The following is a 21,386-nucleotide window of genomic DNA, read 5'->3' as shown; positions in this document are numbered from 1 at the left end:
AAAGCCGGGAGCCTGCCTTGTAGATGCATGCAAATCTTTTATTACCATTTCCCCCTGGGTCCCCGAGTAAACGGTTCTTGCTGAATACTCTAGTCACCCATAAATTGGAGCCAGCATACAGTGTGATGATCAGAATAAACAAACGGAAAGGGTAATAAGGCACACCAAATAATCACTGATGACCTCAGCAATTTTATTAACAAATTTATTTCCCTAATTTATTTCCCATTGCCCTTGAGTGGAGCATCTGTGCTCCACTCAAGGGCATTGTAATAGCTTGTGCAGCGCCGAAGAAGGAATTAATTAGAACCGGTTGCTCTTTGTTTCGCCTTCACACTCGTCCACCCACCGGTCTTGTAAACATTGCGCCTGGTTTCCTCCGTCCTCCAGGCTCCTCATTTATGACTCCCCCCACCCCCCCGGCCCCCTAAACAAACAGAAAGCTGAGTGTGTAGCTTAACACCAGAGGCTCCTCCGCATGCACATCGACCTCCTCTGGAAGCTGCATTTCACCGCCAGGTTCTGGCAGAATGGCTGCTTCCAACAGGAACTTGGAAGTCCGGAAAGAGACCTTTCCTCCGCAGGCGCAGTGGGGCTCCGGGTGCTGGTTTGCTAGCTTGGCGGGGGTTGTCCTGTCCGTGCAGAACCTGGCATGCAGCTGGTGAGATGGGCAGCGTGGTCCCCCTCGCCCTGCAGTGCCTCTTAGGAAGGTGAGAGGTGTTCCTCACCTGCGCCTGCCCTTGGCACAGGCCGCCCATGAGGCAGACCATGACCGGGAGCCCCTCTTCAATGAGGGTTTGCATCACAGCTGGCCAGGACGGCAGCGTGACAAGGAAGCATGTTAAATCAAACACTGCAGAGTCTCGCTGTGATGCTGCCTCTAATTCCTGCGCCGTCTCACCCGGACCATCCAGTCGGAGTGACCCGAGTTAGCATGGGACGCCAGGCTTGTGAGTTCTCTCCGGAGCTGCCTTCCTCAGCTTCAGCAGCTCTTCACTCAGCCCGAGTGGAGTGATGGCTCCTGGATGTAGCTATGATTGTGACGACAATGTCTAAGGTAGGGGTGTCGAACTCAATCAGAGAAGGGGCCAAAATCTAAAATCCAGCCTAAATCGCGGGCCAAATGGTTTACTGAACAGTCATAAACTGTCATTGTGATGGAAACGCAGCGGAGTGCAGTGATGACAGTGCGGTGCGGGCCACATTGCAAGGCCTGGCGGGACGGATTTGGCCCACGGGCCTTGTGTTTGACACATGTGCTCTAAGGGGTGTCTAGACTATCCTACAATAGGTCTCTGGATTCTATGCTGCAGAACCGGGTGGCCGCCACGCTCACTGCCCCTCCTGGATGTCCCGCAGGATCTGGATGAGGTTTTCCAGGCCGAAAATGTAGCCCGGGTCTGGTCCGTCATAGGTGCTGCGCTCATTCCGGGAGCCCTTGTATGTGGTGTGAGCAAAGTCGATCATCCGGATGTCAACTTTGGGGAGGCCTCCGGGGCAGCTGCCGGGCACCGGCTGCGGAGCCTCCTGAGGGTGCGGGCTGCCCGGGGCACTTTCCGGCGGCTCCTGCCCATCGTAGATGACCAGGAGGGAGCTGGAGTAGAAGCGGTATGAACTCTGGCTCCTGATGACCGAGAGGAGGGCCTGCAGCTGGCGCTGGATGGGCCCCAGCAGCTCTGTCCGGAGGCGGGTCCCGTCGTGCAGGAACTGATAGAGAGCTTGTCTGAACCCGTCGACGGAGAGTTTCCTTCCATAGTACTTGTCTTTGCAGAGAAAGTGCTTCTTATCCGTTTGATAAACCTTATGTTAAGAAAAAGAGAAAATTCAGAAAAAGAGAAAATTCGGAAACTACAAACAAAAAATTGCACCTGCCAAGCTCAGCGTCACAAGCTGACATGACATAAACAGACCCGGGGGCAGGGCAAGGATGCTGAGGTGCACAGAAAGTGGAGCTTCCTCCGTGTGCCCTCAGCTTTACATCTGCGCTGCTTCCTGCACAAACTCCAACGGGGATCCAGGGCTAGAGACCCTTCACCTTAAGGGGCGACCCCCACCCCGAGGAAGAGGCTGGGGCGCAAATTTCCAATGTCAACCCAAACCATGGTTTAAACCCTGGCCTCGGCCCTCCTCAAACAGCAGCAAACCCAAGTTAGGAAGCGTAAGCAGGAATCTGAAATCACAGCCAATGGCCTTGGGAAGCCAACTGGGTTAAATTTCCCCAACAAAGTTTATGAAGTCCTTCCTCTGGGGATTCTAAGGAAACAAGAATGGCTCCTGGGGTAGAGTGGGGTGAATATTTTGAAGATAAAAGACAGACTAGATCAGGTGAAGATGGAGTTTGGGGGCATCTGTGCAGCTGAGGGGAGCCTGAGTAGTGAGGGAGGGGCCAGCAGCTCTGGGGCTGTGGCTCCTCGCCTTGGCACCAGCTTCTCTCCCCTCCCGTCATGTCTGGGCCACCAGATGGGAGCAGGGAAGAGAGGCATTCATGGGATCAGCAGCAACGGCCCCCACTCATCAGACGGCACAGGCGGCAGCAGACTGACCTGAGGCCAGAGAATGGCGTGGCTGCTTGGCACACCTGGGAAGGGCTGCGTGTACCTGGCCAGCACAGTCTCGGGCCTCCCCTGCCTTCAGGGGACATGGTGTGTTTACAGAAAACCAGTGTTGGAAGATGTCAGAAGGATATGATAGACGTGGTTTTGCCTTTGGAGGGTTGGGGACGGGCTGCTAAATCAGCCCTCAGCAATACATGCCAGGCCCACCTTCTAAATAAGCCAGATCTGTTTCAGAGGGTCCAGAGAGATCCCATTTACACCCCAGCTCATCACACGTGTGCTCTGAGACTTCCAAGCCTTTCAAGGGGCATCTGTGCAGCCAATTTACAGACTCAGCTTCCGCTTCAAGGCGGCAGTTTCAGTTAAGGAGCGAGTGACGTTCCGTCACCCCATGCCTGGCTTTGGTGGATAGATGGTAAGAGCAAATCATGGAGAACGTTTATTTCCTCCCATCCTCGGCCTCTGCATGAGCCACACCGGAGCAGCACAAAGGAAGCATGGAGTCTGGGGCAGCAAAAAGTAACCGTTCCTTTGCCCAGGCTCAGGCTGTACCTTCCCATTTTGTTAACCAGAACAAGTAGCAAGAGCAGAAAAGGTGGCGTAAGAAGAGAGAACTTCTAATAAAAACTCAGAGACATGCCCACCAGTGGTTCAGCATCGACCTATGAACCAGAAGGTCAAGTTTATCAGGGCACATGCCCAGGTTGTGGGATCAGTCCTCAGTGAGGGGCGTGTAGGAGGCAGCTGATCAATGATTCTCTCTCATTGTTGACGTTTCTCTCTCTGCCTCTCCCTTCCTCTCTGAAATCAATAAAAATATATTAAAAAAACAAAAACACAACTTGGAGACAGACTGCCTTATGGTAAGTATCTGGGAAGGCGGAGTTCATAGTCAGAGAACGCGGAATCAACAGAGAGCTCTTTCTCCCATCTTCCCAGCCCCTGCGCTCACACTGCCCTCAGAGCTCTGCTCTCCCCGCGGCAGGACTGCGTGGCCTCTGGGTCTCAGCTGCCCAAGACTGTTGGCACCACTGTCCTGAGAGGCGCTCTTTAAAGACCCAGCGTATCAGACAGGATGTTTCCCTGGGGAAGAGGGGTGCCCGGCTGCCTCCTCTGATGCTCCCTCAAAGCCTGGTGTCCGGGTGGCGGCACCGTGCCCGCCTGGACCTGCGGGCCCCTGCACCCACCTGCATGCCGCAGATGCGCACGCCCAGGCAGGCCGAGGTGCTCTGCGCGCACTTCGTCATGTGGCGGGCCTTCTTCTCCTCGGAGGCGTCGTCCCCGTGCTGCCGGGTCCCCATCTTCAGGTCCAGCACGCAGGGGTGCTTGTACTGTGACACGACGTTTTCCAGCAGCAGGAACCCTGGGCACGCTGGTTAAGGAAGGTCCCAGGCCAGAGGCGCCCGCGGAGGCAGGCAGGTCCTGCGAAGGGCTTTCCCTCCGGGGCCGGGCCATGCGCACCAGGGAGAGACGCAGGTCGCTTCACAGCCCACCCTCAGGGAGCTGTGAGCAGGCACGCTTCTCCCTTTGCGCTGAGGTTGGAGTTTAAACGCAGGCCTGCTATCCTGGCAGGCTTTGCCCACTTTACTTTATGGCAGGAAATCATAGGCTAAACGCCTAGTCACTAAGTGGGCCAGTCCCTGTGGGGAGGTGGGTTGCAGGGATATTAATTTAGTGGAGGCATCATCCTGCTGAAGCCTCTCTGGGATTAGGGCTGCAGGTGGGTCTTAGCGAATCCTGGACACAGCGCCCAAGCGCAGGGAGGAGCGGGGGTGGGGGGTGTGTGGTGCAGGGGACCCACCCAGCCCTCTGAGGCCCCGTCATCCCCACCCAGCCTGGCAGTCGCCATTCCCATCTGCCCACAGAGGCCCCAGCGCTGGGGCAGACACAGGGCACCAGGGCACTAGGCTCCACCCAATTCCCAGTCTGGTTCTCACATCATCTCTGACTTGTTTTGGGAAAGAACTGATTTTTTCCCTAGGTCCCAGGTTTGAGGGCTCCTGCCTCCCTCACTGCCCCCTCAGTCCCCTCCCATCCCCAGCCTCCCCCCCCCCCCCCCCCACACACGCTCTTCATAGGTGCGCCTTCCTGCCCTGGGCCCCGTGGCAGGGAGGCTGGAAGGATATGGTGCTGCTTGTTCTCTGGGTACTCAGTGCAGAGGCGGGTCAGGTGGGCCTGGTGGCAGTGCAGACCCCACGGGTTGAAGCTCCCCCTCTTGGCCTGGTTCCCGTTAGCATCCTCCACCAGGAAGGCGACGTGGGTGCTGAGGTGGAACTCGGACCTCAGGAGTGCAGTGGCTGGGCTGCCGCGGAGGGAGCACAGGACAGTCAGGGCCGGGCCCGAGGCCTGGAGGGGGTCCTCCCCTGTGACTGCGGGGCCCTCCTGGGCTGGAGTCTGACCCTGATGGCCCCTGGCTCCTCTGCAGGACACGACGGGGCCTCGGATGCCCTTCCTGCCCAACCGCTCCGGCACCTGGGCTGGCCAGCTGCAGCCTGCCCTCAGCGGGGGTGTAAAGTCCGCCCTCAGAGGGTCTCACTGGGGGCAGGCACTGAGGGACAGCAGCCCCAGGAGCCAGGAGGCAGGGCTGAGGCCTTCCCCTTGAGCCCTCAAAGTGCCATGGGGAGGGGGGCGTGGTCCTGGGCCGTTCTCCTGCCCGCTGCACCTGGCTGGCTGTGAACTGAGACAATGGGCCTGGCTTCCTGACTGAGCCGACTTGGCTCTGCGGTGCTCCTCGGGGAAGGGAGATTTCCTTGTAAGAGCTTGCATTTTCCCACGGACATTAACCCCCAGGAATCCTTCTCATCTGGAAAAGGTCCAGGGTTTGGAGACTCTCCGGGGCCTTCCCTCCGCCTTGTCTGCTGAGGAAAGGTGGTTTCCGAGAGGGGCCGCCCTTCCCTCATCTCCGCTCTTCCGGGCTTCTGCCCAGAGACGCTTCATGGTCTCCGTGAAACAGGAACTTAACTAAGCAAACAGCACAGAGCGCCTGCTCTGCCTGGGGCCCTGCATGCTCACCAGGTGCCCGGTGAGCGCCCCAGCCCTCCCTCCAGAGGCACGGACAATGGCGCCCTCTTGTCTGGACAGAGCCTCACCAGGCTCTCGCGCTCCGCCCGGCCTCCTGGGCGCCCTGGGCCCTCGCACAGGAGGGAGCGGTGCTGGTCCCGCTGGGGACGAGCTCCCAGCTCTGCCATCCGCCAGTGGCCTCACCTCTCCTGGAGCGCGCGTGCCAGCTGGGCGTGATGCCACTGGGAGAGGGTCCCCGCACCACTGCCGCCACCGCCGCTGGTCTGCTGGAGCTTCTGCCATATCGCCACCACCGCCGGCCCCGCGGAGACCTTGAAGGACTCCCGGTTCTCCCGCAGGGGGCTGGCGACCAGGCTGAGGTGGCCGAGGCTGTCCTTCTGTAGGTGAACCGTGATGGTGCCTGCGGAGCACATGGAGGGGGGGGGGGTTGGAGGAACCAGAGGGGATGACAAGTGTCGGGCGGCACCCTGCTGAGCAGTTTAATGGTGGTGGTCACCCTTCCCTTTTCCCAGCTCCTTTCTCACGCAAGAGCGATGGGCACGGCCTGGTTTAGCCTGAACCTGACCTGCTCCAGAAGCCCAGAGCTGGAGCCCTCGGAAATAGCCGCGAGCTGACCTTGGCACAGCCTCTGCTCTGGGCGCTTGTCTGTGCCTTCATGCATTGAACAAAGCAGCCTGTACATTCTGTCCTCGCATCCCAGGCCCTCTGTGCACAGCCACCCCTTCCCAGTCACACCACAGCTGCCCAGCTGGCCCAACCTCGGGGCGTCAGAACTGGTCTGCCAAGAGGGACCCCCGCCAGAGTGGCAGGGAGGGGGGGCATTCCTTCCTGCCCCTGATCTGTGTCTCCTCCATCGTCCTCTCTCTCCCTCGTTGGTATCAGGCAAGCCTGCAGGGCTCCTGCTCATCCACCCTCCCCTTCTCTGGCCTGGACAGCGGGGCTCACGGTTCCTCTGGTTACTAGTAGCTGCTCGGCCCATGAAGATGGTGGGAGGAGTGTGGTGCTTTGGGCCTGAGAGATGCCCCAGCTCACAGGGCCTCCCGGCCACTGGCGGTGCAACTAAGGCTGGACGTCCCCTCCTCCCGGGGAGTGGCGGGCGAGCAAATCCAGCGAGCCGCGCTGACTGGGCTCCGCCGCCCGCGGCCACGCGGGTGATCAGCCCGGCCGGCCGGTCACGGCTCGCAGCCCCTTTGGGTTTCTCACTCCCGTGGCAGAGTCCCGGCCTCCGTGCCTGGGGCTGGCGGCAGCGGGTGCTGGCCCTCCTGGTCATGGCGCAGGAGACCGCCGCGCAAGGTTTTGGGAGAGCCAGGTCTCAGTGCTGTGGTCCGCACTCGGCCTGCAGACCTGGGGGTGACAGCTTTCCGGGGTCCCTGTGGTTCCTGAGCCCCTGTGCTAATGGCTCCTTTAAAGCATGCTCCTCACGTCAGCCCTTTGCAGGGGCCTCTCATCCTCTGCTGGTCCCTGACTGAGGCGGGCTGCCTGGGCTTCCGGATATTTCTTTCCTGCCTGGCCACAGGGCCACCTTGTCAGCATTCAAGGTAACGCCGTGGAAGCCACTCTGAAGGCAGCTGAGCTCCTGCTTGCGTCCCGCCTGGCCCTCCGAGGCTGGTTGGGCGGACACTCAGGCTGTCCCCTAACTCAGCAGCCGCTCTCCGGAGCCATCTGCCCAGCCAGCGCCGTCCCGGGGGTCCTGCCACCTCAGGTTCCTGGTGCCCTCATTCTGCAGGCCGAGAGTGACGTTCATTTCCTCCAGCTCCTATAAATACGTACTCTGCTCTCCTCAGCTCACCCGGGCTGTAAAGCCAGTGACCCTAACGGTAATGCTGTACCGAACCCCACAGTTCAGTTTTCCTGGAGACCAAGCCCGCAGAGCAGGGCAGCGGCAGGCAAGGACTGCGACCCCATCGTCCCCGCAGTGACTGCCACACCCTGCGCGGCCTCGTGGGCCTTCACCTGTTACCAACGCTACGGTCAGGGGCCTCGAGAGACTGAGTACCTTGCCCAAGGTCGGAGGCCTGGCGCCCTGAGGAGCCGCCCCCACCTGGCTGTGGAAGGAGGACAGCTGTCCCAGGGGGCCGAGGCTTTCCTGGGAGGCGCCGTGCGGTCATAGGGCAACCCACGTGTGGCCGAGGACACCCGCCCTCCCGGTCATGTTCGTCCTGGCCATCCTGTCTGTGGAGCCAGCAGGCTGCGCCCCGCCGTGCTGTGAGGCGCTGCTGCGCTGGGAGCCGCAGGAAGCCGGGGCCGGGGAGGTGGCCAGCCCTGGGTCCTTGGTGGGGGTCATGCTTGTTCTAGGGCGGGACACTGGCCTGGACACCATCTCGGGCCTGAGCCCACCCTCTCCCCACGTGAGAAGGGGTGAGCTCACTTGCTCCATGACTGGCCTTGGGTGCTCAGAGCCTGCTGGCTGCCTGGAGCCAGGAGGTGTGTGGCCAAGGGCAAGGCCCTCCTGGGTCTCATGAAGGTCAAGTTACCGTCAGGCGGCCCCTGGCCTTTCCCACCGAGGCGGCTGTGGTGAGGGCCCTGCCAGAAACCAGCCCTGGAGCCTGGGCCTGAGGGATAAGAGTGTGCCCTTCACCTGCTTCTTCAGGCTCCAGCTCTGTCTGATCTCATCTGTGCTGAGTGTCTGAACAGATGGAGGCGAGCTGAGGTGCAAATAACCCCAAGCCAACAAAATCCAGTCATCTCTGTTTCTTGTATCTCCGGAGCTACACCCAGGCTCGTGTCCCTGCCTCCTCGCTCGTCTTCCTGCGCGCCTCTGGCTCTGGCTCTGTCTCCGTTGGCCTGCCTGCTCTCCCCCCACTCCGCTCCCTGGCTCAGCCCGGCCCTTCCTTCTGAGGCCTGGCGCAGATCAGGCCCTGGAGCAGTCTCGAGCTGCCTCCTTGACGGCCTCCTTGACGGGAGCAGGGTGTCGGTGGAATCCAGTCTGCTAGAGACTTGGTTCTTTTCCTCAACAGCTCTGCCTCCCAGGCCTGGCCTCCCACTTGCCCTGTGTGTCCATGGGGACGAGGCCTCAGAGGCCCATGGGTTCCCAGAATGCTGCCCCTGCCTGGGGAGCCCCGGCTGCATGCTCCCCAGTCCCCCCAAGCAGCTCGACCTGCCGCCGTGCCAGCTGGACAGACGGTGCCCCCTGCCACTATCGCCACGCCACTGTCTCAGCAGTTTTGGTTTAGCTGAGCAGCTTCCTCCGCCGTGAAAATTCTGTCATGTGTTTATTTTTAAGCTCATGAGAGCCTTTGTTGGCCGCTCGCTGTCTGTAATCTGAACCAGGCTCATCCATGAGCCAGCTAGACCCCGAGCGTGTCCTCACTCACCCGAAGCCGGCGGGCAGGCTGGCAGGCAGAGGCACGCAGCCCCAAGACGCTGTCACAACCGGGAGCCAGCAAAAGCCCAGGGTGAGCGCCTGGTCGGGAGGCTGCACCTGGGAGTGAGGTCCCGGCAGCCCCGAGGCCATCTCAGTGCCGGCGGTGGTGACAGGCAGAGGCGTGCCCCATGGCACACAATGGCTGCTTCAGAAACAGCCCCTCACTCGGGGCTCTTCTCCGATTGGGGAGGAAAAGGGAGGCCCCATAGCAGCCTGTAGGCACTGGAGTGGCACCGGAGGTCGCTAGCTCAGTGGCCCCAGGCACGTCCCATCCCTCCCTCCCTGGGCTGGGCGGCCCTGGCACTGGATCTGGGGACTCCATCTCTTCAGCAAGAGTAGCTGCAGGAGCCAGAGCTTCACTTGGGAGTCAGACCTTGAGGCTTTGGATCCCGGCTCTGCCTCCCACTGGCTGTGCCCTGAGGCAAGTCAGGTGACCTCTCTGCCTCAGTGCCCTCACCTGGGAAATGGGGCTGCTGGTCCCCACCACGGAGGGCTGCTGTGAGGATTGGGTCTGTACCCGCAGACTGCACAGGGAGTTGTGCTGGGCACCGAGGGACCACCAAGGGTGAGCAGATGGGACTCTAGTGTGAGATGACGTGCCCAGCCGAGAGCCCTAAGGGTCCCCTTCCCTCTCCCCACCTCAGCTCCCTGCACTGAGGGCGAGGGTCCCCCGGGGCCCACTCCAGTGTCTGTAGGTGTGAGTTTCCTTAAGTGGGCCCCGAGTGGTGCTCGTGAATGGGTCAGCGTGTCTGTGTCATTGGACCTCAGACTGGGTGTTGCCCCCTCCCCCTCCGCAGGGCTGCGTGGTCTCACCTGGGCGGTGTCTGTGGTTCCCTGAAGCAGATGTCAGGAAACACCATCTCCAGAGGGAAGCCCAGGGCGGGGACAGAAGGTCCCGTGGCTGGTGACGTGTGTAGCTCTGCTATCACCTTAGCAGAGCCCCAAGCCGGCTGGATATGGGATGGGCCCGCCCAAGGGACAGTCAGGGCAGGGGTGGGGTGGACAGTAGGCTGGTGCCCGAGGGTGGTGCAGTCTCACCCTGGAGGATGGGCACATGGGGATGGGACGGGGATGGCAGCTTCGCTCACTCTCCTGCCTCGCCAGGGCCTGCGCTCCAGAGCTGTGTGGAAGCGTGAAATGCCACTGGCAGGAGGCCACCCATAAAGGACCTGCCACCCCTTTCTGGGTTGAGTTGTCTCAAAAGGACAGACATTCATTCTGACAAGATGGGCAGTGACCACGGAGCCCCAGAAGGCCCCAGGGGAGGCCCGCCCAGGCTCACCCCCACCCGTCTAGTGTCTGATGCCATCATCCAGTCTCAGACTCTCAGGAGGGCCCGGCAGGCCAGACTGAAGCAGTGCCCAGGGCTCAGGCCTGGGCCCCCAATCAGTGGTCTCAAATGGGGTGTTCTGATTCCCAGGTCTGGGGTGGACCCTGGGAACCTGCATGTCCCTTCTCTCTCTCCCCCACTCCCCGCAATCCCAGCGACTCGGGTGCAGTGTGAGATCAGCCGCACTGGGGCGCCGATGTAGATAGCCCCCCCCAGGCTCTCAATCACTGCGATGCACTCTGGACACCTGGTCACATCTGGACCCTCTAAAGGAGGCCTTTTTGCTGAGTCTGCATGCCACCGGGCTTGGGGCTGGCAGGCCTGGTTGGGCCCGGGAACCTCATGTACAGAAGGCTGGGCGTGGACCACAGCCGAGGCTCTGCCGGGAGGTCCTGCCTGGGCCCGTGTGGGCAGCCCCGGCCAGCCTTCTCCTCCAGAGCCCCCTGGTGCTCAGGGCAGAATACACATGCTCCGTGCCCGCCTCCCCAGGTCCTGCTGGAGGCAGCCCACGCCCCTGCTTTGCCCTGGACGAGCCTTCCTAAACCTGCGGTGTGGTGCCCCAGCCCCGCCTTGTCCTGTCCTAGGCCCGGGCAGGAGGCCCCGCCTGCCCTGCCCTGTGTTTCCCAGCCACGCGCTCCCAAGCCCAGCCGCGCGCCCACTTCACTCAGTTCCTAATTCCTCGAAGCCGGTGCTTGAGCTAATTTGGAAGGACTCCAATTGCTATTATACTCCAGACCCGGAACTCGAAGTTCTGAGAAACTAGGCCAGCGAACTGGCTGCGGGAGAAGGGCATGTCTCCACGGCAACCGCCACACACACCAGACCGGCCGGCCCAGTGCGGTGGCCCCAGCGCGTCTGCGCGGACACTCACCTCTGTACTGTGGGGTGAAGCGCCTCATGGCCAGCGGCAGGGACTCGTAGAAGCGCTGCTCCCGGGAGACCAGGGGCTTGCACACGGTGTCCTCGTCGTACTGCATCACACTCAGGTGCCCCCCCACCTGGTGCAGGAAGGGCTGCAGGAGCACCCGCCCGGCGTCCCCGGGGGCCGCACTGTCCTGCACAACCATGTCCTGAGGCAGCAGCTGAAGCTCCAGGACAGAAGGCCGGGCGTCAGAGCTCCCCACCTTTCTCCTGGGCCTTGGCCGCTCTCATAGCACAGCTTTCCTCCCAGCGGTGGACGGCGGGCCCCTGGAGAGCAGAGGAGGGCGGAAGTGACGCGAGCGACACAGAGCCCCCCAGTGCTCACCCCCAGCCACCGGGAGGGACACAGAGCCCCCATCCCCCACCCACAGGGAGGGACACAAAGCCTCTCAGTGCTCACCCCCACCCACGGGGAGGGACACAGAGCCTCTCAGTGCTCACCCCCACCCACGGGGAGGGACACAGAGCCCCCCCTCCCCCACCCACGGGGAGGGACACAGAGCCCCATCCCCCACCCACCGGGAGGGACACAGAGCCCCATCCCCCACCCACCGGGAGGGACACAGAGCCCCCCATCCCCCACCCACCGGGAGGGACACAGAGCCCCCATCCCCCACCCACGGGAGGGACACAGAGCCCCCATCCCCCACCCACGGGAGGGACACAGAGCCCCCATCCCCCACCCACGGGAGGGACACAGAGCCCCCATCCCCCACCCACCGGGAGGGACACAGAGCCCCCCATCCCCCACCCACCGGGAGGGACACAGAGCCCCCATCCCCCACCCACGGGTGGGACACAGAGCCCCCCATCCCCCACCCACCGGGAGGGACACAGAGCCCCCCATCCCCCACCCACGGGGAGGGACACAGAGCCCCCATCCCCCACCCACCGGGAGGGACACAGAGCCCCCATCCCCCACCCACGGGGAGGGACACAGAGCCCCCCAGTGCTCACCCCCACCCACCGGGAGGGACACAGAGCCCCCCTCCCCCACCCACAGGGAGGGACACAAAGCCTCTCAGTGCTCACCCCCACCCACGGGGAGGGACACAGAGCCCCCCCTCCCCCACCCACGGGAGGGACACAGAGCCCCCCATCCCCCACCCACGGGGAGGGACACAGAGCCCCCATCCCCCACCCACCGGGAGGGACACAGAGCCCCGGGGAGTGAACAAGACCGTAAATGGGCATCGATTACTTCTGGAATAATTTGTTACAAGAAACTAGGAACAGTGGTTGCCCCCGGGGAGCAGGCTGAGAGGGAGACTTCTCTACTAGTAAATATACTTTCGTACCTTTTGCATTTAAATATTCAAACATTAAAAACAAACAAACAAACAAACAAAAAAACAGTACACATGACTATAGGTTCCAGAGTTTGCCTGCCTCCCTGGGGGACACGGCCCCAGGCCCAGGGCTCTGCTGTCGGGACTCAGCATCCACAGGCCTGGGCGCAGAAGCTTCACCTTCGCAGGGAGAGTGCACCATGGATTTCCATCCTGGCTCCACAACGTAACTGCTGTGACCGTGGGCCTCTAAACCTCTCTTGGCCTCAGCGTTCTGAGGAATGGGATCGTAATGGTGCCTGCATCATGGAGTTAGGGGCAGAATTGAGATAACAGGTGGGCCCAGGGCCCAGAGCTAAGTGCTCAATAAATGTGATTGATCATGAGTATTTCTGGCATTACTGCCTTGGGAAAGGCAGGCTCTCTCACCACCACTTTGCAAATGAGGAAAACGAGGCCGGAGCCTCCTGGCTGGGGTCCAGGAGCAGAGGCAGAAGTAAAGCAGACTCCCCGCCTCTGGGCCTAGTCCTCCGTCAGCTGCTGCTCCCCTTTCCTCCGAAGGGTGGCTTGCTGGGCCTCCGGCAGATGCTGGGACTTGGCTGCATGCAGCTCCCACAGCGTCCTGCCCTTGTCTCGGGAGGGTGCCCAGGAGACACTTCCTGAGGACGCTCTCACAGCGGAGCCTGTCACTGCCGCGTTATTAACACTCCCCTCTGCGGGGCTCCGGCCCAGGAGGTGACCAGGCTGGGCGGTGCTGGGCATGATGGACCCTCCAAACGACCTTCAGCCAGACGGGGAGTGGCCAGCTGACTCCCAGCACAGCAGTGCCTGTCGCTGTGTGTGGACCCTGGCCCATTGGGCCTCCCTAGCTGCCTGCCAGAGGGCGCTGAAAACCCCAGCCTGCTCTCCTTCCCCAGGGGCCTCTCCCATCTGCTACTGCTCCGAGCAGAGTGCCCGTCCCTTAGGAAGCGGCAGGCGTGTTCCGCCTGGTTTGTGCATTTGCTTTCTGGGTGCAGGGTGAGGCGTCGGAGCTGCCTGCGTGGCTGGGGCCTGGCTGTGCAGGTGGGGCTGCTGGGGAGGCCTTGGGGTGAGGAGGCCAGGCCTGGTGGCGAGGGGGGTTGTGCCTAAGACCACAGCCCAAGCCTTCCCCTGCTCTGCTCTTAGACTGCAGAGGTGAGCCCACCTGGGAAGGCTTAGAAAAGCCTTCTGGGAAGAAGAGAGAAACTGAGGTGGCCCGACACCCCTCCTCTGGCCAGGCTGGCCCGGGGCATCCTTTGCCAGCTCTCCTGAGCCTGGGGCAAAGAGGCGGAGGCTCTCCTGCCATTAGAGGGACAGCAGATCGTAAGATTCACTTACAGCCACTCCTGGAAGGAACCTGGGCCCCGTCCCTCACAGTCTCCTGGGTCGGGCCCAGCACTAACCAGGCTGGCCCAGCTAAGCGGCCCAGCTCGCTGACACCCCCGGCAGCGCCTCAGCAGCCCCCCACAGCCCCCTCCTGCACTGGACAGGCCACTGCCGTCCCCCCCCCCCCCCACCTCCCTGAGGGCTCTAAGCCCAGGATGGCAGCTCACAGCGCAGCGAGGGAAGGAAGTGATGCTGGCGGTGACAGCCCCTGCGTGGGCCGGCAGTGCTGCAGGTGCTTTACATAGATGAGCGGTTAAAGCATCTCCACCACCGGGACCCAGTGTCATCAGCCTACTTCACAGACGAGGAAAATGAGGCACAGAGAGGCTAAGTAACTTGCCCGTGTGCACCCAGCTAGTGTGGGGAGAGCGGGGATTTGAACACTAGCCCAGAGCCTGCTGCCCCGCCATGCCGTGGGCCGGCTGAGGCTACTGTGATCTCTGAGTCAGGAATGGAGCCCCAGGAAGGCTGGGACTTGATCAGTGACCCCAAGTCGCTGTCTGTGCTGGGACAAGACAAGTTTTCTTATCCCCAAGTTGATGTCACAGCTCTTATCTCTCCGACCCTGATGAGCTAGTGGGCTCCTCGCCTCAACCTTCAGGAGTGTCAGTGCTCCTAGAGCCTGGGCCGCAACAGACCCGAGAGGCGCTGCCATTCCCAGCCGCCCTCGGGGCCCTGGCTGAGCCTTTCAGAGCCGGGAGGGGCCCAGGCTCTCCCGCCCTAGGTGGGGCGAGGTGGTAGCAACGGATGTCTGCTGGGCAGTCACCCTGTACTTTTCTAAAAGCTGGCCTGGAAGCCGGGGAAGCCGAGGCTTTCTCTCAAGGGTCCTCCCTGCGTGTATCTAGGAGACGTCTCCTCAGACCGGCTGACGGGCTGGGGAGCAGGAGTGGCGGGAGGGCAGCGGGCATGGCGTCAGCACGGACCACCTTCTGCGGAGGAAGCTGACCCTGGATTCCCAAGAAGCCGGAGGTTTCCTCTCTGTCTGGTGTGCAGCCTCCTGCTCTGGGACGATGCCAGGGAAGGCCTCCATCCCCATTGCCCCTCGGAGTCCCAGGAACTAATTCAACCCGCAGACTCTGGGCCCAGGCCTCCCTTTGGTGCGCAGGCCCTCGTCATTGGCGCGGGCCTTGGCCGGGCTCAGCGCCTCTGGGCCCTGGGTCTGTCCTCACAGCACTGGGCAGGGAGCAGGAGCCGTCTGCCCGGCCCCCCAGCTGGCCGAGGCCCCGGGACGCACTGGGCTCCCTCCCACCGCCTCGGCCTGGTCACGATGCTCCAGGGAGGCCTCTTCCCGCGTCCCCACGCGTGCCCATCACTGCGTGGGGGACTCTCAGCTGACTCAGCCTGGTCTGGGAGGGCAGGCGAGGCACTCGCCTGAGACGGCCCTCACGCCTCCGACACAGCCCTCATGCCCTCTTCTCCGACACAGAGCTCACGCCTCTAACGCCGCCCTCACGCCTCCGACTCGGCCCTCATGCGGCCCTCATGCCCCCGACCAGGCCCTCACAATCTCCGACACAGCCCTCACGCCTCTAACGCGGCCGTCACGACCTCCGACCCGGCCCTCACGGCCTGCGACCCGGCCCTCATGCCTCCGACACAGCCCTCACGCCTCTGACATGGCCCTCACACCCCCGACGCGGTGCTCATGCGGTCCTCATGCCTCCATCAAGGCCCTCACCACCTCCAACACGGACCTCATGCCCTTCCCTCCAACACAGACCTCACACCCCTGACGTGGTCCTCTCGCCCTCCGACGTGTCGCTCACGCCCCCTACGCAGCTCTCACGCCTCTGACTCAGACCTCACGCTCCTGACAGGGCCCTCACGCCCTCCGACGAGGCCCCCACGCCTCCGACACAGACCTCACAGCCTCGCCTGCCCCTGGCGCATCTCCCTCTGGATTCTGGGTCCCGGGTCCCAAGCAGGCGCTCAGGCCAGCGTCCTGTCCCAGGCCCCTCCACGCGCTGTGCCTCGGCGGTGGACATCAGACCTGGGAGCCTTTCAGGACCCTGGCCGCTGGGCGTGCGGGGCCACAGCGGGCAGCATGCCGCCTGGACGCTCCCCGGGAGCGGGCAGGTGGGCTATCGGTGCCCGGGTGAGGGTGCCCGCCAGCCTGTGGAGGCCTTGCCCAGAGCCGCAGCAGCACCCGCCTCCTCTGCAGACTCCACACAGCCACGGAGCACCATCATTTCTCAAGTGTATGCCAGCGCTTGGGTGATTACCGAGATACAAATTCATTTAAAGGCATTATTACATTCCTAGGCGTTTTTATCATCATCTATTTTCTCAATCAACAGATACTAAAAGTGTAATGAGTATCGCAGGGGGACTCGTAGGGAAACATTACGCTGAAAATGGGCCTAGTTAGAAGGGGGAGGGGTGTCGGCCTGGCCCGGGGGGTGGTGGTGGGGGCGGGGGTGGTGGTGGGGGCTGTCTGTGTGCAGGGAGCCGCAGGGAGGAGGGAGGCTGCTCGGGGAGGAGAGGCAGGATGCTGCGGGGCCTGGCCGGGTTCATGGCCCCACACTTGCTGGACATCGTGAGGGGACAGAGGGCAGCTGCCGTGCGATCAGAGGAGCCTGTCCCCGCGCTCACTGCAGGGAGGAGGGGCGCTGCGATCGCGGGTGGAGCCTTGGGGGCCAGCTCCCTATAAGCCCAGGAGGGGCATCCTGGGAGGGGACAGGCCATGGAAGACCGAGATCTGAAACTCGGCAGGTGTGGCCTGCGGGTTCACAGCGGAGCCGTGGCCTCTGAGGCCCGCCGCCCGCCCGAAGGCCTCTCGGGGCCAGAGGCCGGCGCAGGCACCATTCAGCGCCCGCGATGCCGGAGCACCTTCCATCGTGAGGGAGGAGGGGCCGGGAGCCGTGGGGAGCCGCTCAGGTGGTGAGCGGGCCGTCCCGGGGGAAAGCACAGGATGATTTCCGGAGGAAAAGGCACCTGTTAATCCGTTCTAAAATGACTCGGGGGCTGTGGGCCTGTCCTGCCTGGACCCGGGGGGACCCCCCTCGTAGCCTCCCAGGGGGCCGAGTCCAGGCTCTACCGCAGAGCCAGTCCTCAGCGGCAGCTACTCACGTCCGGGCTGGTTCTGTCCCTTCAGAGAAGAGTCTCTCCTTTTGTCTTAACATTTAAAATCTCCCTATGTTCCTCCAGCTTGGGACCGAATGTGACTTTATAGGGCGACTGCTGCAGCACGGCAGTGCTCTGAGCAGGCTGTCACGGAGCACGGGGCCGGCTGGCTCAGACGCCAGCGCAGGAGGGCCGCTCTGGGGGACCGGGGCGGGGGGGGGGCTTCTCCGCCCCCTAACATATCCCCCCTCAGACAGCCAGCACACCCCCTGGAAGCCACACCCAGAGCCTGGACACTGCCACACCAGACCTCACACTCCCGACTCCGGGCACCCACCCACCCCACCTCCCCCTTCCCTCAGGCCCAAGGGTCTGAGCAGCCGCCACCTCGTGGAGACATGGAGCCGAGGTGGAAGGTCTGGCCCACGGGGAGCACAGCTACTGCGGCCGCAAGAGAAACTGCTGTTTAAGGTCAAGACACAACAGGGGAGCAAGGGTGCCGTGCAAGTGTGTGGTGAGTGTGTGAGTGTGTGAGTGTGTGTGTGAGTGTGTGTGTGTGAGTGTGTGTGTGTGAGTGTGTGAGTGTGTGTGTGTGAGTGTGTGTGAGTGTGTGTGTGTGAGTGTGTGTGTGAGTGTGTGAGTGTGTGTGTGAGTGTGTGTGTGAGTGTGTGAGTGTGTGAGTGTGTGTGTGTGTATGTGAGTGTGTGAGTGTGTGAGTGTGTGAGTGTGTGTGAGTGTGTGAGTGTGTGTGTGAGTGTGTGAGTGTGTGTGTGTGTGAGTGTGTGTGTGTGTGTGTGAGTGTGTGAGTGTGTGTGTGTGTGAGTGTGTGAGTGTGTGAGTGTGTGTGTGTGAGTGTGAGGTCCTCAGGCCACAGAGTGAACGGGCCAGCTGCAGAGGGAGCCTACCGGGGAGAAAGGGGTGAGCGAGCAAGCCTTTCGCCAGCAGAGGGCAGCCGCCGCCACGGCCCGCCAGAGGGAGCAGCCAAAACCTCAGCCACAACCACCGCGGGTCCCCTGGCACCAGGCACATTCCTGACCAGCCTGGCTCTCGGCAGCCCTCAGGCAGCCCAGACGCCCGTTTTAGCTCAGAAGTTGACAAGATTGATCACCTCAGGCTCCCTGCTTGCCACCCCTGCTTTTTCTTTTTTTAAAGGGTGTTTATTTTTATTTGTTTTCAATCCTCACCCAAGGGTATGTTTTCATTGATTTTAGAGAGATGAAGGGAGAGAGGAGAGAAACATTGATGTGAGAGAAAAACATCTATCAATTCCTCCTGTATGTGCTCCGGGGCACTGCACACCCCGGCTTTCGGGGAGGGAAGAAATGGGGTGAGGGTGCTGGAGACACATCTGAGCAGAGTGGACCAAGTCAGTACCTCCACTCAACAGGTCCCCTGGGGCCGGCAGGTCCCACAGCGGGAGGAGGAAGAGTAACCAGCATAAGGTGAGGGCGGCCGCAGTGGGGCTGGTGTGGCCCCTCCCTGCCCTCCCACCCCACACCCCTCCCTGCCTTACCCGCCCCCCCAACACACACCTCCAGTCGCTGCCTGGGGAGCCCTATTCGATTGGTCCCTGTGCTGCTGGTCAACAAGACAGCTCGGGGGTTCTGCCGGGAAAGGAGTTATTCACGGCCTGCTGGGCCTGCTGGGAGCGGGAGAGAGCGGGGAGCTGCTGCTGGAAGGGCCCGGGGGCCAGAGGCCATGGCAGGCGTTTCCAGGTCGGGAGGGAGGGAGGCTCCGGAGGAGCTGGGGTGTCCCAGCCTGCGGTGGAAGGGCCTGCTGGGGTGGGGCGCTGGGACGTCTACAAATTATTTCAAACACTCGGCCCGAGCTGGGCTGGCTGGTTAAGCAAACACGGCCAAACACATCTACGCTTTAGCTCCAGGAGTGGGGTCTTCACCTCCAGGGGTGGGCTAGGCAAGTGCTGCTTACAGCTCCCTGCAGGCTCAAGTCCCTCTCAGTAAAACAATAGCCCGCGGCTCTAAGCGCTGGAGCCACAGCGCTGATGTCATCCCAGCCCTGTGGTCCCCCCGCGAAGGGTGAGGCTGCGGGGACAGGACATTCCTGGGCCCAGGGGACAGTGCCACTCCTGGGACAGCTGCTCTGCTAAGGGTTAAACCCAGCGCCGAGTGTGAACCATTGGCTCCAGCCCTGCCCCTGCCCCTACAGCTTCCTCTGTCGCCCTGCGCAGCCAGCACCCCCACTCAGCCCAGCACCCCCACTCAGCCCAGCACCTCCACTCAGCCCAGCACCTCCCCCCCTCAGCCAGCACCCCCCTCAGCCCAGCACCCCCCCTCAGCCCAGCACCCCCCTCAGCCCAGCACCCCCACCCTCTCAGCCCAGCACCTCCCCCGCTCAGCCAGCACCCCCCTCAGCCCAGCACCCTCCCCCACTCAGCCCAGCACCCCCACTCAGCCCAGCACCCTCCCCTGCTCAGCCCAGCACCCACACTCAGCTCAGCACCCCATACCCTGCCTTCCTGCAGGGGCCGCAGGAAGCAGAGGTGGGAATTAGTCCAGGGGAGGGGGCCAAGATGGGAGAGAAGCAAATGACAGAATTTCTATATTGCTGAACTGCTGGAACTTGCCCCCCACGTACACAGACAGACACACAGACACACTGCCACCTCCCCGGGCAGATGCTTAATCAGCTTGGATGGAGGCGAGGCCCCCTCAGACCGGTGGCCCCGTCAGGGGCAGCGAGCCCACGCCCACGCCCACGCCTCCCCCAGGCCGCACTCACCAGGGCTCCTTCCGGGACAGCGAGAGCGTGGAGGGGGGTCCGGCCTGCTGAGGGCGGCGGGCACAGGCCTTCCCGGGCCCGGGGAGGAGCCACTGTCCACGGTGGCAGCGTGGAGAGGTCTGCGCAGAGGGCCAGGCTGTGGTGGCCGGGCGGGGAGGTCACCTGACCCTGAGCTGGCAGGCCTGGCGCACCCCGCTGGCCAGCTGGTGCTAGCTGCCCTGGGCAGGAGGGGACGGAGGCAGAGGGGGAGGGGGAGTGGGCCGGGGGGAGGGCTGCCCCGCTGCCCGGCTGATGTCAGGTCCTGGCAGCCAAGGCCACTTGCCAAGGCCCCTGGTTGTGTTTTGATCCTTAGCTGATGAGGCAAGGCTAGGGTGGGAGTCACATTTTCTCTCCCCCCCGCCCCCCGCCCCCGTCTCCCTGCCCCACCCTCGTCCCCACCTCTCTGCGTTTGCCCCAGGGGTTTTCCCCAGGCCAGCTGTCCGCCCAGTGTGCCTGCACCCACTCCGGGCCTGGCACAGCACAAGCTGCGCAACAGATGTCTTAGCAGCAAAGTACAAGGTGTCCTGGGACGGCCTCAGCAGGGGCTGACCGCCCACCGCCCAGCTGCCCTTCCTGTGATGGACTTCCCGCCCCGCCCCACGTCCTCCCCACTCAGACAGGGCTGCGCCCGCGGCGTGAGGGGGCTGGTGTCCTGAGGCCCCGTTTAAAGTGAGTGGAGGATCCCATGCCCCTGACCCCCAGCCAGGGCGGAAGGTCGCATTTCACCAGGCGGCCGGGAAGCCTCCTGCCTGCTCGGTCCCTGGCACTGCCCAGCCTGGCCCTGGAAAAGAAGGCGTGGCCTCCTTCCCGCGCCCCCCCGTCCCCCCTGCTCCCTCCCCACCTGGCTGGGAAAGTCCTGGGAGCCCTAGAACCTCCACTGGCTGGGCCAGCGGCCCTCGGGGTGCGGAGACAGCTCAGGTCTGGGTGAGCCTGGACCACATACTGGAGGGTCTGAAGTGTGCCAGGGTGGCAGTGAGGGGCTGAGCCGGGCCAGGGCCTGGAGGGTCAGGCCACGTGCCAGGACCTGGTTTCTGTGGCTGTTTTGTTGTTGTAAAGAGCCAGACACCACACTGACTTCTTATCCACTCACTAACAATAGTTCTGGGCCCCTGATATGTGATCCGAGACACAAATACACACAGCCCCCTGCCAAGGGCCAGCGGCGACCTGGCATTTCCTGTTACGCCCCCCCCCCCCCCCCCCCCCCCCCGGGGCCCTCACACCCAGTTTTCCGCTCTGGAGACGACAGTTCCTGGACATGTCATCACTCCCTTTCCTTGGTACACAGCGTGGCTGCCTCCTCCCTGTGCCAGGCCCAGCGGGGCACACCGCCTTCCCTGGCCTTGCCCTGCGGGGCCTCCAAGAGCGGAGTGGAGGTGCCAGGGGAGGGAGAGCGCACTCCGTCTACAGCACCCACACTTCTCTGTCTCCCCTCCTGCCTGGTCCTTATTTCTCCGGCTGTCCTTTTCTCTCACATTCTCTTGTTACTGTTTCTGTTTTTTTGCTGTTCTCATTCTGCTGTGTCCAGCCATGTGTGAGTGCAGTGTGAGTGCACATGTGTGCGCACCAGCATGAGTGTGTACTTGTACAAGTATTCATTCAAGTGTGGGTGTGAGTGCCTCAACTCGGGAAGCATTTGGGGCTGAACAGGTGTGTCCTAA

General features: G+C 62.6%; 1 protein-coding gene across 1 annotated transcript; it reads right to left on the bottom strand.

The window, feature by feature from the left end:
• Positions 1-176: 176 nt before the first annotated feature.
• On the bottom strand, positions 177-19,886 carry IP6K3 (inositol hexakisphosphate kinase 3). Its single transcript, XM_036414681.2, has 7 exons — positions 19,687-19,886; positions 11,142-11,458; positions 5,760-5,976; positions 4,682-4,857; positions 3,743-3,918; positions 1,261-1,800; positions 177-1,048 (listed from the first exon to the last, which is right to left on the bottom strand). The coding sequence occupies exons 2-6, from the start codon at positions 11,335-11,337 to the stop codon at positions 1,333-1,335; spliced, it is 1,233 nt and encodes a 410-aa protein (XP_036270574.1). The 5' UTR covers positions 11,338-11,458; positions 19,687-19,886; the 3' UTR covers positions 177-1,048; positions 1,261-1,332.
• Between the last annotated feature and the right edge of the window lie 1,500 nt (positions 19,887-21,386).

The sequence above is a fragment of the Pipistrellus kuhlii genome, unplaced genomic scaffold (assembly GCF_014108245.1).
Source record: "Pipistrellus kuhlii isolate mPipKuh1 unplaced genomic scaffold, mPipKuh1.p scaffold_m20_p_5, whole genome shotgun sequence".
In the NCBI taxonomy this organism is placed as follows: Eukaryota; Metazoa; Chordata; class Mammalia; order Chiroptera; family Vespertilionidae; genus Pipistrellus; species Pipistrellus kuhlii.
The sequence above is the reverse complement of the archived record's forward strand: the minus strand, read 5'-3'. Positions and strand labels throughout refer to the sequence as shown.

Bases quoted from the DNA above. Each gene is read 5' to 3' on its own strand.
- IP6K3 (XM_036414681.2), bottom strand. From the start codon at position 11,337: ATGGTTGTGCAGGACAGTGCGGCCCCCGGGGACGCCGGGCGGGTGCTC. The intron at 4,858-5,759 runs GTGAGGCCACTG...CCTCCGCGGCAG, and splicing joins GCACGCGCGCTCCAGGAGAG to CCCAGCCACTGCACTCCTGA. The intron at 1,801-3,742 runs GTGGGTGCAGGG...TCTTAACATAAG, and splicing joins TGCGCATCTGCGGCATGCAG to GTTTATCAAACGGATAAGAA.